General features: G+C 37.4%; 1 protein-coding gene across 6 annotated transcripts in view; it reads right to left on the bottom strand.

Annotated features, from left to right (window-relative positions):
- Pibf1 (progesterone immunomodulatory binding factor 1) overlaps positions 1-15,888 on the bottom strand; it is a 220,034-nt gene that overhangs the window by 203,886 nt on the left and 260 nt on the right. For 5 of the 6 annotated variants that reach the window (XR_015443697.1, XM_021258673.2, XM_004845256.4 and 2 more), the window contains exons 1-5: positions 15,460-15,653; positions 14,152-14,440; positions 6,820-6,920; positions 3,849-4,056; positions 957-1,076 (exon numbers count right to left, since the gene is read on the bottom strand). Coding sequence is in view for 5 of the 6 variants with exons in the window: in XM_021258673.2 (XP_021114332.1) it covers positions 957-1,076; positions 3,849-4,056; positions 6,820-6,920; positions 14,152-14,403 (681 nt within the window). In the remaining variant the exon portion in view is untranslated. Of the gene's footprint in view, positions 1-956; positions 1,077-3,848; positions 4,057-6,819; positions 6,921-14,151; positions 14,441-15,459; positions 15,654-15,888 lie in introns of those variants that run through there. The other variant, XM_087192882.1, reaches the window with a different exon arrangement.

Genomic DNA, 15,888 nt, shown 5'->3' with positions numbered 1-15,888 from the left:
CTAGTGAAATCAGAACTTAAGAGTCATGCTAATAAAAAGTCACAAGTATTCTCTTACTTAGGGCACCTGAAAGAAATTCCCTGCATATCCTGGTCTACATTTCTTGCTTCATGTGTAAATTTCCTGACAGAATAGCATTAAAAATAGAGACCTGAATTATTAAATAAACTCTTATGTGCATATGTCACAGCAATTTTCAGATACAGTTGTCATGGCTTGTATCTAGATGTCCCCCCCAAAGCCTCATGCACTCATAGAAGGGCCTTTTCAGAGGTGGCTGATTGTAGGGTATGGGACTAAGGATGTCTGATTATTAAATTAGTCCACTGATTGGTGAAGCATAGTTCTGGGTGTGGATAATGGGAAGGCCCACCCTGCATGTGGGTGGCACTACTGATAGGGTAGGGAGCCTAGAGGGGAATAAAAGGGAGAGGCAAGCTTCTGCTTTGCTGATTCACTATTTCACTACTTGCTGCCTTCTGCCTGCCATGAACTATTTCTCCTCTGAGATACTCCTCTTCCATGCCACCCTGCCTTGGACCAGTCAGCTATGAACTGAAAACTCTACAAACCGTGAGCTATAATAAACCTTTCCTCCATTAACTTTGGGTGTTGGGTATTTTGTTTCAGCAATGAGGAAAGTAACTAAGACAATGGTCCATATTAGATTTCAAAAGCAGCTTGAGTATGAAAATAACAAAATGCTAAATTGTTATTTGTTACAATAACAAAATGCTAAATTATGGATTACAGGTCAATATCATGAACTTATCTTCTCAAGTTTTAAGATGACTACTTCCAGTTTAACTTTCATTTCACTACTTAAGAAGATCATAGCAGTAAGCATTCTCTAGTCCCATTTTTCCATCACTGACTTTTCCTCACTGTAAATTCTGAGACATTCCTTATAGAAAAAGTTGGAGCTGCTTCTTACCAGTAAGCAAAACCTTACAAACCTCTGTCAGTTGCTTCAGTTTGTCTTTATTTGTACTTAATTCTTCCAATAGGTCATTTTTTTTCACCTGCAGTTCACAGATTTCCTTTCTTAATGGACTCATCAGTTCATAGAACCGAATCTTGAAAAAAAAAAAGAAATTAATAAGCAATTTTGAAGTACAAATTAAAATTAAAATTTGTTAATTTCCGGTATACATGTCTGCCTTTTTCATGCTTCATTTTCCCTGGTTTCACTTACCCATAGTCAACCACACCCAAAGATATTACACAGAAAGTCCAAGAAAAAAACAATTCAGGGCCGGGGATTTAGCTCAGTGGTTTTGTTGCCTGCTGCACAAGCACAAGGACCTGAGTTCGATCCCCGGTACCAAAAAAAAAAAGAAAAAAAAGAAAATTCTTAAGTTTTAAATAATTTTTAATGAAAGTATACTGTTAGCTGGGCATGGTGGTACATGCCTATAATTCCAGATACTCAGGAGGCTGAAGCAGGATGATCAAAAGTTCAAGATCAGCCCAGGGAACTTAACAAGACCCTGACTCAAAATTTAAAAAAAATTTTTTTTTAAAGGGCTAGGGATGTAGTCCAGGGGTAAGAGTACTTGTCTAACATATCTGAAGCCCTGGTTTCAGTCCCCCTGGACTACCAAAAAAAAGTTATAATATTTGATTTTATTATTAGTTACTGTCAATTTCTTATGGTGTCTAAATTAGAAATTAAACAATCACAGGTATTTATGTATGATAATAAATGCAATATTTATGTATAATGACAAACAGAGTACTGTAAAGGATATAAAGGATGTAGTGCTATCTGTAGTTTTAGTCATTCACTAGTAGTCCTGGAATATATTCCCCATGGATAAATATTAGTAATAACTCAAAAACAGTTATTAAAAAAGGAAATAACTATAATTAAGCAAGACAGCCATTACCCAAACCTAACCACTAATACTTTAAATCTTAATGTTCAATTAAGTTAACAAAGAACTAGATAATCTGTAACTCCCCACCCAATAGTACCTCCCTCTCTTCTTTTTATACCCTATTACCACTTACTCCACATCTCCTAAGTATTGCTCATTCCACACTACCTGCTTATAAATTCCCCGAACATATCAAGTGTTCAAGGCCTGTGTCACTGCTACCTCCTCTATGAGAACAGTTCTTCCCACATATAAATCCACGGTTCAGGCCTTGTCCTTCTCAGTCTTAGATCAAGTGTCACCTTGGCAGTGAAACCTCCTGATTCCCTTGTCCTAGTTTAAAGCAGCACCCTAATTTGGCTGCACTCCCTAATTTTCACTCTTGCTCTTTTCTCCATAATAACACACATTCACATATTTAATATTTAAATTACTATCTGTGCTGTTCTGCTAGAAGATAAGCTCCATGAAGACAAGAACTTGTTTGGTTTGTAGATTGCTCAATCTCCAATGCCTAAATATATATAAACAAGAAACTGATAAAGAGATAAAGTCTACTTCCCCCACCCAAGATGCTGAGGAGTAAACCCACAGCCTTCCACATGCTAGGCAAGCACTCTACCATGGAGCTCACCCCAGCCCTATCTTTGTTCTTATTTCAAGCTCTTGGCAGAGCTCTGCTTACCTTGGCCACTGCAGTGTGAGGGATAATCAGAATAAAAGGAGGTATCTTTCCTATCAATACTTGTGTTCTGTTCAGATTTACTTCCCATTCATAATTTTTCTCAGGGGAATTTTTTTGGTACAGAGGATCGAACTCAGGACCTTGTGCTTGTGAAGCAGGTGGTGGAATGACTCTCGGGAATTTGCTACCTACTTCAGTCAAGAGTTCCATCTGACAAGGTCCTATAAAACTAAAAAACTACCAGCAAGTTAGAAGAGAATAATTACATCTATTTATTGTGCAGGCATACAATCTGAAACTCTTTAATATACAATGTCATGACTTTTAAAGCCAATGGAATGTGTACTTATGTATTAGGTTTTTTTTGGGGGGGGGTACCAGGGATCGAACTCTGGTCCTTGAGCTTGCACAGCAGGTGTATTAGTTATTTTTTAAGACAGGGTCCTGCTATACTCCTTAGACCAGCCTCAAACTCCTGAAATCAAGCAGTCCTCCTGCCTCAGCCTCCAGAGTTGCTGGGCCTACAAGCATGTGCCACTGTGCCTGGTTCGGTATTCTTCTGTTTATAAAAATCCCTTAGTCTTGGCTGAGCATGGTGCACACACCTGTAATCCCAGCTATTGGGAGGCTGAGGCAGGAGGATCACCATGAGTTCCAGACCAGCCTGGGATACAAAACAAAAATACCATATTCTTCATTTCTAACATGGCAAATATAATAGATATGGTCTATATCATATAAACAAAAGCTCTCTGGGAATCCTCGGTGACTTTTAGAATATCAAGGAATACTGAGACCAAGCATTTTGAGAATACCACCATATGTCAATCAGAAGAGCAGATTTGTTTAACCAGCAAGGTCATCAAGATCCTAAACTAATCTCACCACACAGTTCTCCTTCATCCCAACTCACACTCCCCCTATAATCACACCAACTCCACTCCCCCCACTATCCCTAACCCACCCAGAGCAGCAACTCACCTGCAGTTTATCTTCATAATTTTTCATTTTGAAACCATTTTAAACCACCACTTAATAATGAAATAATTCATTTCTAAAGTTATGTAGTTCATAACTTCAGGATCCTATTTATTCCTATCCTTGGAAATCAATGGTCAAGACTCTTTACAATTTGGTGATCTGACTATTACTCACAATCTTCAGATCATTACCATAAGATAATTTTGAGTACTTTGAAATTAACGGTTAATACATAAATAGCAAATATATGTTGTTTGAAAATATTATGCAGTTTTTTTTCTTAAGTGATACAAGACACTTACAGATACATATTCAGGAATAGAAAGCTGATCTTCAGGAAAAGCTTTTAGTTTCGTATATTGCTCTTCTGTCAACTCAAAGTCACGCAAGTCACGCAAGTTTCGACGAACATCTCCAGCTTTCTCTCTTAGCTGATGATTTGTTTCTTCTAGTTGTTTCTGTCTCAATAAAATGGTTTCCATTTCTTGTTTCATTAGTTCTTGATATTTTCTACATTAGGAGATAATTTATAGCAAGCTTGAAAGAATCTTTAATAAAATTGGGAAAGTTCAGCAGTGTTCTTGGATCCATCTAAATGCTTATTTACTTAACCAATTAAACATGAAATAACAATTCCATACTAATCAGTAAATGTGTGGTCACATAAATTATTAGTTGACATTTTAAAAATTCAAATTACAAAAATATACATTTCCTCTTTTTTTTTTTTTGATGCTGAGGATTAAACCCAGGACCTTACACATGCACTCTACCATTGAGCTGTACTCCTAGCCCTGATAACATGTTCCTGTAGCAAGGATCAAACTCAGGACCTTGCACTTGCCAGGCAGGTGCAGTGCCACTGAGCCACATACCTGGCCCTTTTCTCTGCTTAGGTTTTAAATCTCATCTATCTGCTCTGGACCCTACTTATTTAAGTAATTTTCATTCCTCTTTTATCCCAGTACTTTAAGGAATCTCTTCTAAGTGGTATGGCAACGCTTAACCACCAGAAAGTATTTATCCAGCCACTGAGGTTAATCTGCACATAGTCATCATTCTCAAAGAACATATAGCAGACAGTTATTGTTACTTGCACACCCAAAGATTTTAAACAAGAAGGAACAATCTGATTTTTCCTCCTTCCTACTGTATTACTTCTGTCAACAAACAAACATGTTGCTATTTCTCCTATTTTAAAACAAATAAAAACACAACTCTTGGCCCCACTTCACTTTGCCCTTGGTTTGCTTCCCTATGGGAGAAAAGTGCTCAAAAGCTGTCTATACTCTTTGTCACTAATTTCTTTCCTCTTAATCCATGTCAATCAAATATTTACCGTTTCTACTTAGATCTCAATGACACCAATTACATTCATATTGTCAATGACTGAGTCTTAGTTCTTTTTTACATCCATGACCTACTGATAGCACTTAACACATTTAATCTCTCATTCCTTTGTATATGTGTGGCACTGGGGATCGAATCCAAGGCCTGTGCATACTAAGCAGGAACTCTACCACTGAGTCTAATCTCTTCTTCCTTGATAACCTTTTTCTAATTTATTTGGTCTCCAAGAAACCACACTTCCTTCATTTTCTCCTCTTTTTACTACAGCATATTTTCATTCTTTTTTTTGATATCGGGGATAGAACTTGGGTCCTTGCCCTTGCGAAGCAGGCGGCAGAACCACTGAGCTAAATCCCTGGCCCCATTCTTCTTTTCTTAATGATGAAGTACTTGGTCCTCTTCTCTTTCTATACTCACTTCCCTAGGGAAATCACCCAGTTTCATGACTTAAATACTGGCTATATCCTAATGTCAGATTTATATATCCAGACCAAACTTTTCATACATGTCCATGTAGATTTGACAAGACAACTCCAACTTAACATGTCCCAAATTGAACTCCTACTTTCTTACTCACAAACCCTTTGATTTCCTCCATCTTAGTTGACAACAACTCTATCTTTCATAATGTTGGTGCAATTCTTCACTCTTATTTTCTCTTAAGCCCCACATCTAATCCATCAGGACATCCTATCACTCTACCCTCATGGATATACTAATGATCCAACCATTTTTTACCACCATTTGCTATCAATAGCACCACTGCAATAGTTGACTAAAAGCCCTCTCAGCATCATTCAGTTTGTCTAACACGGTGCTTTCCCAATACCACCAGCACCACCTGGTAGAAATGCAAATTCTCAGCATCTACCCAAAATCTGAATGTAAGGGCTGAATGTAGTAATCTTTTTAACAAGTCTTCTGGGTACACGTTAAAGTTTGAGATCCATTTAATGTGCTAGCTAACATTTGGTCTGGTAACTTTTTAGAAAATTTGTTAGTCAAATCTTAAAAAAAGAAAGATGCCTACTTTACACATTTACTTCTAATTAAAACACAGAAATAAACATTGATTTGCTGTATTTTTTATAAAGGGTCCAAAGTTTTTTGAATACAGAGGCATGCTTTGTTTTCATATGTTTTGTTTATGATTTCCAAGCTCAATTTCTTTAGAAAGGCAGGAGACCTTATTAGTTTGACTTTTGGCCCCAATTTTTAAATCTGTCTTAATACTTCATTTCATTATTTTTTTGTCACTCACTTTTATCAGGTGTTTCCAATGAATTTATTTATACTTTAAATAGAAACAACGCATCTTTTTGGTACTCATACTTTCTTATTTAACTTTTAAGTTACATAAGTGTATTAGACATGCTTGGCACAGGCATACTGAAGAGTAAAGGATGGGTTCCTGATAAGTACTCAGCTAAGCTGGAGAAATACGTAGGTACAATGGACAGTACTTCATGCCAGGAAGTCCAATGGGCCATGACAATCAATCAGTATGTTTCACAACATAAATGAAGAAAGATTAGTAATCTAGACAGCAAATTATGTGGTGGTCAGTTCAGAGCACTTCCTTTGTGGTTCACTTACATTGACCCATGCTTACTGAATAAAAGCTGAATTCTGACTTTTTAAATTTCACATACTATATCAAATAATCTATTTTTTGGTGGTCTAGACATGAAAATTATTACCAGCTCTGACAAAATTGCTCTATTTTAGCTTACAATGACATGCATGAACAGATAATAAAGTTATTATTATTATTATTTTTTTTTGGTACCAGGGATCGAACTTGGGTCCTTGTGCTTGCAAGGCAAGCGACAGAACCACTGAGCTAAATCCCCAGCCCCGTTAAAGTTATTTTTAATTGCTAAATACTAGGTTTCTTTTTATTTTTTTTTAAACTTTTCTTACCTGGTATCCTTCTGTTGAAAAGTCAATTGGTTGTCTAATCTCAAAGTTAGTAGCTGCTTCTGGTGAAGTGCATCATTAAGTTTCTCCTCTAATTCTTCAATCTTAATAAAGAGAATAAGGCAAAGTATATATTTTCAAATTTATTGTAAAGAATCAGCTTAAAAATAAAAATATTAAAAAAAAATAGGACTGGGTAGAATGTAGCTCAGTGGCAGAGCAATTGCCTAGCATGTGTGAAGCCCTGGGGTTCAATCCTCAGCTCCACCAAAAGCAAACAACAAATGAAAAAACACTTAAAAGAAACAGGACAAAAATGGATAGGTTTTCTTTTCTTTTTGGTAATGGTTATGTGTGCAAACTGTAAAGTCTTCTCATACTATGGTTTAAAACTGATGCTTCATAAATGTCTTTTTGTCAAGCTATCACTAACACTGTTTTTCCCTTAACCCATACTACTGAGATGCTCACTGACAACTGGGACTTCATGATCATGCCTCGCCCAACTAATTATTTCCAGCCCAGACCCAGCATTTGTACTCTACATCATTCATTCATTCATTCATTCATTCATTTCTGGCACTGGAGAGCAAATTCATGGCCTCACACGTACTAGGCCAGTACTCTTCCACTGAGCTATATCCAGCCCTCACAGCTATTTATCTGACTGCTACACATCTTTAATCGACTAATATATGGGTATTGTTATAAACAACCAAAATTAAATAACTGACCTTATCTAATCCTGTACTTAATGAATTTCTCTAGACTCCAAAACTAAACAAAACATCCTTTTAATATGGTTGCCTGGACTATTATATCAGTTTCCTCCTTGATTTCCCTGTCTACAATTTTATCAACCTCTACATCTATCTTCTTTTATCTCATCTTTTAAAAAATGCTATCAAAAATATACCCAGTTTTAAATCCTTCAGAGTATCTTCACAGTCTTCATAAAAAGTTCTAATACACTAGTCCTTCTTCATCTGACCCTTGCTAACCACTTCCTTTATTATGTGCTTAAATGGAAACTCTGTTCCAGCTAGAATGCTTGCTATTCCTTAAATATGCTGTGTTTTCTCTTAAACTCTTATGCCCTTTGATTTTGCTTAATCTATTTAGGAAATTCTTTTCTCTTTCCCTTTCAACCCAGGCAATTATTGTTTGTCCTTTAAAATAAACTTAGCAGCCAATACATATTCAAGCAAATCCCGCTTGCATCATTGAGTTCTCCTTCTCTGTTGGATCATTCCCATCACTAAGCAAACATGTCTTGTCTCCCACTACCAAGACAACAACACTACTTCATCACACCACTCCTTTTGGAGCATTACCATTTCTCTGCTCCCCTTCAGCCTACAACATCAATACAGTCTCTGTCCCATACTAGTCCAGTTAAAATATTCTTATCAAAGTCCTTGATGCCCAGTCTAGTGGTGATTTCTGCATATTTTTCTTGACACCGTGATTTGACAAAGCTGACAACTTCTCTTCTGGCTTCCATGATGCTCCTTCTCTGGTTTTCCTTCTAATTACAATGGACACTCTTAAGCTCCTCGACCTCCTTTGCTGGATTCTCTTCTACCCATTTCTAAATGTTGGACAGTCTCTTGACTTGGTTTATGGCCCTTTGCTCTCCCTAGATGTCATCAAATCCATGGCTTTACATGCTATCTACAGTGGAAGTGTATTTAGATAGATATACAGTTACGGACTCTCTCCTAAACACTAACTGATAATCCATTTAGGAATCTAAAATTTAGTATGTCCAAAATGGACCTTATATTTTATCTCCCAGATCAGTTTTCTCCCAGCCTTCCATTTCTCAATAGATGGCTCTAGTACATTAGTACATCAGGCAATAATCTACTGCCTCCTGCTTCTGCCTCAGTTCCTCTATGATTTTTGTGCCACTTTGAATACAAAAATCTGGACATGTAATACCAACTGCTCAAAATCTGCCAATGACATTTCTGAATACATAAACATAAGCAACAGCTAACAGTGGTGATGGGCCTGGCCCAGTCCAAATGGATTTTATATTTTTAGGTGTATGAAAAAAAGACAACACCAATAAAAACTCAAAAAACAAGAACAATAATATATGATAGACCAGATGTGGCCCATAAAGCACATAATACTACCTTGTACTTTTATAGAGAAAGCTTGCTGACTCCTACTTTAAAGCAAAAGAACCAAAAAAACCATTAAGTGACTGTCATGTCACCTTAAAGATGCATTAATTTTTTTTATCAAGTCCATCACTTGAAAGGGAAACCTTCTTAAAAAGGACTCTGTTGTGTTGACTGCTATATCCTAGCAACATGTGGCCACATCCCTCATAATTACTATTTTTAGGTATCGGGGATTGAACTCAGGACCTTGCACTTGCGAGGCAGGCACTGCACTACTGAGCTACATCCGTGGCCCTCATAATTACTATTTTGCAAATCAAGAATATGCTAGCAAGCACAAGGTCCTGAGTTCGATTTCTGCTCCAAAAAAAAAGAATATGCTACCTCAAAGGGAAAAAAACATTTTCAGGATTGTAAGTTTTATAATTTCTTTTTTTTCTTGGTATCAGGGATCGAATTTGGGACCTTGTGCTTGTGAGGCAGGCGGTGGAACCACTGAGCTAAATCCCCGGCCCAGGTTTTACAATTTCAACTAACTTCTAAATTAAATTCCTCAGTAACAAATGAGCTGGGAAGGCATTCTTTTATCTTCTAAGTAATAAGGAACCCATTGGTCTCTAACAAGAGATAAACAAAATGAGTTTCTGGCATTTGAAAACTGATAGGCAAGATGAATGAAGAGAAAAGGGATAAAGAAGTAGAGTAAGAAAGGGATTTAGACAGCAATGGATGGGAATGAAAGCATAAAGTTAACACTTTTCTACTATCAGGAAGTTTGGTCTGAGTAGCTAGCAACTTTTCTCGGTTCTTTCAGATCTCATTCTCATTGATCCAGGCATCAGTGATTTTTAAGTTGTCTTGGACCTGTGTGATCCTATCAGCAACAGGAATCAAATCAACATAAGAAGCGTAACATGATCAAATGAACAAATAAGTAACTTAACTACAATAAAGCTATTTGTCAAACATATGTACTGCTGCCAAACTGACATGGGAAGTTAGACTGACATATTTTCTAACTAAAAAAAGGAAAGACTTTAATGAACAGAAAAAGAAAATCACCTTTAACATTTTAACTCTTCCTTTGTTTCTAATTTAAGTCTGGATTTTATTAGTAACAGTAATAAAAAGCTTACACTTCCAGGTTTCCCATTCGGGTGGTCATGCTGTATAATTCTACTCCACTGAGGTCACTGGCTTTAGTTCTGGAGACTTCTTAGAGGGCACTGACTCATGGAATATGCCCACTTTTCTCATCACCCTTCTCCTTATTTCTACCTGTAACATGACTACAACACCAGAGGCAGGTCAATTATCTTAAGATTTTGAGGTGAGAATCACATGCTAAAAAGAATTTGGGTTCCTAACAATATGTAGGAGTAACCATGCCAGGTGTCTTCTGTTAACAGCAGCCACCATTTTCCAAGTCTGATGCTAAGTGCTGAACATAATCCCTGAAACCCTGGACAGCTGATTCACTCTCCTTTAAGAGCAGAAATAATCAATAAAATTCATACCATGTAACTATCCAGAGCTACTTAAATGTACCCAATAATAAGAACCTCAGTAACTTAAAACCAGGGCATTTAAATGTTAATAGCAATAAAAGTCTTACACACAGCAGAAATCTACCTTTCTTGTAACTTCCAACCAGTCCAGTAAGGGAAATTTTTTTTTGTGGTAGTAAAATACGATTATTTTCATCTTGTAGTTCTGATAATGCTTTGGAAAATGCTCATGAATGGCTAAAAATATTCTTTCATGGATTCCAGGCTCTCACTTTCTCATATTTTAACATCTCTGAAATTAGAATCCATCTTATATTCTATGGCACAAAACAGCTCAACTGGCAGTTTTTGTGAAAATACATGTGATGGTTCATCTTAGAATGGAGATGGTTTAGATTTGAATTATGGAAGACTAATTTTTCTAAAATACAGTATTTCTTCACATATCTGGCTGCAAATATCTTACTACTAAGGGGTCTCCAAGCAGAATAATCCTAGTACTCATTCAAAAGGCAAAAAACTGGGAATGTAGAATACTACAGCTATTCTGCAGAAAATCTGGCAGTATCTAGTTAAACTAAATACACATATTTATAGCCTGGGGATTTAGCTCAGTGGTTCTGCCATCTGCCTCACAAGCACAAGGTCCTGAGTTCGATCCCTGGTACCAACAAAACAAAATAAATATATATGTTTATATATATGTGTGTGTCAAAGAATGTGTGTGCATGTGAAAGAATGTTCAGAGATCCAGAAGAGAAGTGTCTAAAGAAAGTCAATCCTGCACTGTGGTGGAAGAGAGTTGGAGGCAAACTGTGTGCCTATCATCATGGAAGTGCAGGGATAGATTGGTAGATACACAAAGAGAATTATTAAGAATTGGAATCAAAGGAATAGATGTGCATGTAATAATTTGCATGATTCTTTAAAGAGCTGAATAGGGACGGAGTATAGCTTAGTGGTATACATTCTTGTCCAACATGAACAAAGCCTTGGGTTTGATCTCCAGTACCACACAAAAAAATAAATAAATAGAAATAAAAATCAAATCATGTAATAGAAAAAAGAAATAAAGCATAAAGTAAAATATATAACAGATTTTTGTAAAGAAAAAATTAAAACTATCCAGTCTCAAAATTACATGTAAACAAAAGGATAAACATGAAAATAGTTGCATAGAGTAAGAGAAAGGGAAAGAAACTATGGAAATAAAAAAGGATAAACATACCAAAGGAAACAATGGCCTTGCAAGGATCAATGATTATTATATATTATCAACTCAGGAATACGACTAGTCTTCTACACTTGGAGTTAACTAGAAAACCACCACAACAAACTATTAAGCACTGGGGGAGGGGTATACGAAAAGTAACAGCGCTGAGTAAGTAGAGTTACAAGTAAGTATACTGTTTATAATTAATCATAATAACTGTATTTCATAATACATAAGATGTCTATGAGCCTACATCCATTGATTAATTTAATCTTCCTGACAATTCCATGAAGTAAATATAGTATTATTATTTTACATGATATCAAGAAATAGAAAAGTGAAGGAATTTGCCTAAGGCAACTGGTAAGGCTGGAAATGAATTCCAAACCATGTGTACCTAGATCTGTAAGTGTGATGTGTTACACTAGAAAGCTTATAATCAGTCCTCACTTCTATAATGTAAAACTTAAAAATAAGAAAAGCTATTAATAATCAAGTACATCACAAGTGGAAAATAAAAGAGGCCAAAGAAAATGTAGGTCTGGATACAGCACTTGCTATGGCTTGTGTCTAGATGTCCCCTCTAAGCCTCACACAGTCATAGGGGTGCTATTCAGAGGTGGCTGGATGTACAGGGTGTGATGCTGGAATCAAGGGTGTGTGATTGCTAAATCAGTCCACATTGGTTTGGCATAGTTCTGGCTAGGATTAAGGGTGTGAGCTCTACACCAGCCCTAGGGCAGGTAGCTTGCATAAAATACAAGGGACAGAAAGAAGGCTAGTATGCTTTTACCTGCCTGCTTGCCATAGACTACTTCTCCTCTGTCATGCCTCCCTGCTTTGGAGCCAGCCAACTATGGACTGAAACCTCAACAAACTGTGAGCCAAATAAACCTTTCTCCTTTAACTTTGGGTGTTAGGTATTGTTTCAGCAACAAGAAAAGTAATTAAGACAGCACTCAACCACTTACCAGTCCAATTATTGAAATACAAGATGACCAAAAATTGCATATTTTTTCATTACTTTTTATAATATAATAGGAAATATACAAATGACAACTTTATCAAATTTATTCAATACAAGAACTGACTGGTTGAAATGACACTTCCTAAGCAATGCTTGGGATAGTCAGCATGTAAACAAATTTGCTGCCCAAGTGACGCTCTGGCTAAACTGTTAAGTGGTTAATGAAATATTTGTTTACTGAGCAAGTGAATTATTGAATGGGATATTAACTCAGGCCTTTTTCAATAAGTTTCATTAAAGAAAATCTTGAGAAGTAGGGCTACATGAGCCAATGGTACTGTGGAGCAAAAGTAACACGAGAAAAGTAATAGGCACAGAAAACTAACGGATGCATTGATAATGTACCAAGTGACCTAATCTAGGGAGGTGATTGTGTAAGACACCTAAGAGGAAATGTTTGGATAGTCCCTTTTGCAGAGTACGGTCTTGCAGATTTGAATCCTACCTGGCTCCCTCACTTCCAGCTGAGTGGCCTTGGGTTTGCTATTAACCACCCTGGGGTTTTGTTTCATTAAGAGCAAACAGTCATGCATTTAAAAATGTGACAGGCAGTGTTCTAAATGCTGTGGATACAACAGCAATACAAATATGTCCCTGTCCTTACAGTAAAGAGACAATACCAAAAAATAATATCAGGTAGGCCTAAAGAAATATATATTATCCATCCATCCATCCATCTATGTATCTATCTCTTTCCTATGGTTAGTTAAAACTTTACCAGGTCTTACAGAAACTGCTCTATAACTATAAATAATCACACATGGCAGAAAAACAAGGAGTAGGACAATGATGGCAAACCTTTTAGAGATTGAGTGCCAAAACTGCAACCCAAAACCCACTTTTTTATCACAGAGTGCTAACACTGCAATTAAACCTGAATGCTTGGCTGCTGGGGCAATGCTGAACTTGGTTCCCATGCTAACAGAGAGGGCTCTGCATTTCTGCTGTGGCATGGGTGCCATAGGTTTGCCACTACTGGACTAGGACAACCTTCTTATTTGGATGGCAAACTGAAGACTATGGTATATGAATTTATGACTCCCAATATGACACAGTAACCAGCAACAGAAAGGTACCAACCAAAGAAATCAAATCTCTAGGGCAAAGGACAATATAGATTGAATAATGTATGATGATTCAACTGAATAATGATGATTTTGATTTTTCTTACCAAACTAATCACATCAGGGTCAGTGAAGCAGTCAACAGCTTGGTTAGAAATTACACCTAAGAAAATCTACACCTCACATAATGCTAGGAGCTAAAAATTGAACCAAAAGAATTTACCCCTTTCTCATATTTAAATTACCCTATCTTTCAAAGTATTAAAAGCCTGTCCTGGACTAAGTATTATCAATTTTATTAATCTATACCTTAAAGGAAATACATAATTCTTATTTATCTATAAAGAATATCAAGCATGTAAATAACAAAATTTATACCTGATCTTACCTTTGTAAGATAATCCACTTTCAAATTGTCGATCATCATATTTTTCTGAGATAACTCTATTTTCAATAACTGAATATTGTGAAGCAGTTCTTTTCGTTCAATTAGCTGCTTGGTGATTTTGACTTTACCTTCTCGTTCTTCAGATGAGGAAATATCATCTGTAGGAATTGTTGTTTCTAAACTAATATCTTCAGATTCCAGAGAACTAGAGATGTTCACTTTTTTTGATTCTTTAGAAATTTTTCGAGACATCTTTTATTATTATGGGTCAGTTTTCTAATTCAATCTCCTGTAGATGAAAAATTATTAATTTAAATATACTAAGACACTACTAGAAAGCAGAGTGTATTAATGAGATACCAAAGATTCCCTAAGTAGCAATTTGGAGTCAGATAGTAAATTACTGCTCAAATCAAACAGAGATTCATTCAATCCTACCATGAACTCAGCCCTTACTGTTTTAGGGTGCTGGGGATGAAACCCAGGGCCTAGAGCACTCTAGACAAATGCACTGGGGGGGGGGGGTGGCCCTTCAATGAATTAAAAAAAAAAAGTCCCTGCGGCACAAATCTTAGTTGGAAAACACAAAGAAATGTAAGACAGAAAGGACAACGCCCATCAGTACCCAAGAATGCACTTAAAAATCAACACAAACTTGGAGAAATCACTTCTGAGTTAGATTAAGGTTATACAGAAGTAGGACTTAAAATCTTGAAAGGTTTAAACAGGTGTAGTAAAAAGAGTAAATTAAAGAGTTACTAAGGTTGGTATAGTGGTGGAGAAATGAATGGTAAACAGCGGAAAACAGTAGCTGTAGCAAATTTTTGTGAATTAGAATAGTGACTTTCCTAGACCCCCATACACACACTTAAACATCAAAACTGTACGGCCTTAAACGTGAGGCATCACTTAATTTTTTTTAATGGGGAAGCAATGAAACAGACATTTTTGACAGACCAGCTAGACTGCAGAAAAAAGAGACGAGAAAAACTCGATTATTCTAAATAGAATTTCTCAGCCTTTCACAAGAATGTTAGCAAACCCCGTTTGCTATGCGGTATACTAAATTACGGCATTGTTTATGGGTTTTCCTAATAACCAGTCAGAGATGTGTGGCGAGGAAAGGTCGGTTTCTTTTTTAAAGGGAAGGGGGTAACAGAGGGAAAATGAGAAACAATCCTTCTGGATTACAAAGGCTCAGTGATTGGGGTTGCCCACACGATCGGCGTGAACACTAAATCCCAAACTCGGCAACAAAGGGGATCCCTCGCCCCGCGCGGAAAAGACGGGTAGACCACCGCAAGGTACCTCCAAAGCTTCAATTACTGGACAACCAAAGCTGGACCCGCCACCACCTCAGACACTTAGGGGAACCGAAGGCATCTGCAGTCAGCCGGTCGGGTTGCAGCCCCTCCACGCTCAGGTTAGGGAACCGTAAGCAGCCGTAACCAAGACAACCATCCCGCGCCCCAAGGAGAACGGAAGGAGCGCTGGTCCCGCCACCGCAACTCAGGCCGCCGGGATCTTCGAAGGCGCGGGAAGCAGTGCAGGCTGGGAACTGGAGTCCCGACGCGGGCCCCGCCCAGCCAGGCCAAAATGACGTTACCCCGCGGCTCACTCTGGCCCAATCCTCGCGGCGGGCGGAGGGCCAACCAGCGTCCGGCTCGGCCTTTTCGGATGAGCGTGCTCGCTAGTACCCGGGAAGGGGAAGAAAAGTCCCCGGGGTGGGACTTAGTG

Source organism: Heterocephalus glaber, unplaced genomic scaffold, assembly GCF_053883595.1.
Source record: "Heterocephalus glaber isolate CG9 unplaced genomic scaffold, H.glaber_assembly_v1.0 deba00001577, whole genome shotgun sequence".
Lineage (NCBI taxonomy): Eukaryota > Metazoa > Chordata > Mammalia > Rodentia > Bathyergidae > Heterocephalus > Heterocephalus glaber.
The sequence above is the reverse complement of the archived record's forward strand: the minus strand, read 5'-3'. Positions and strand labels throughout refer to the sequence as shown.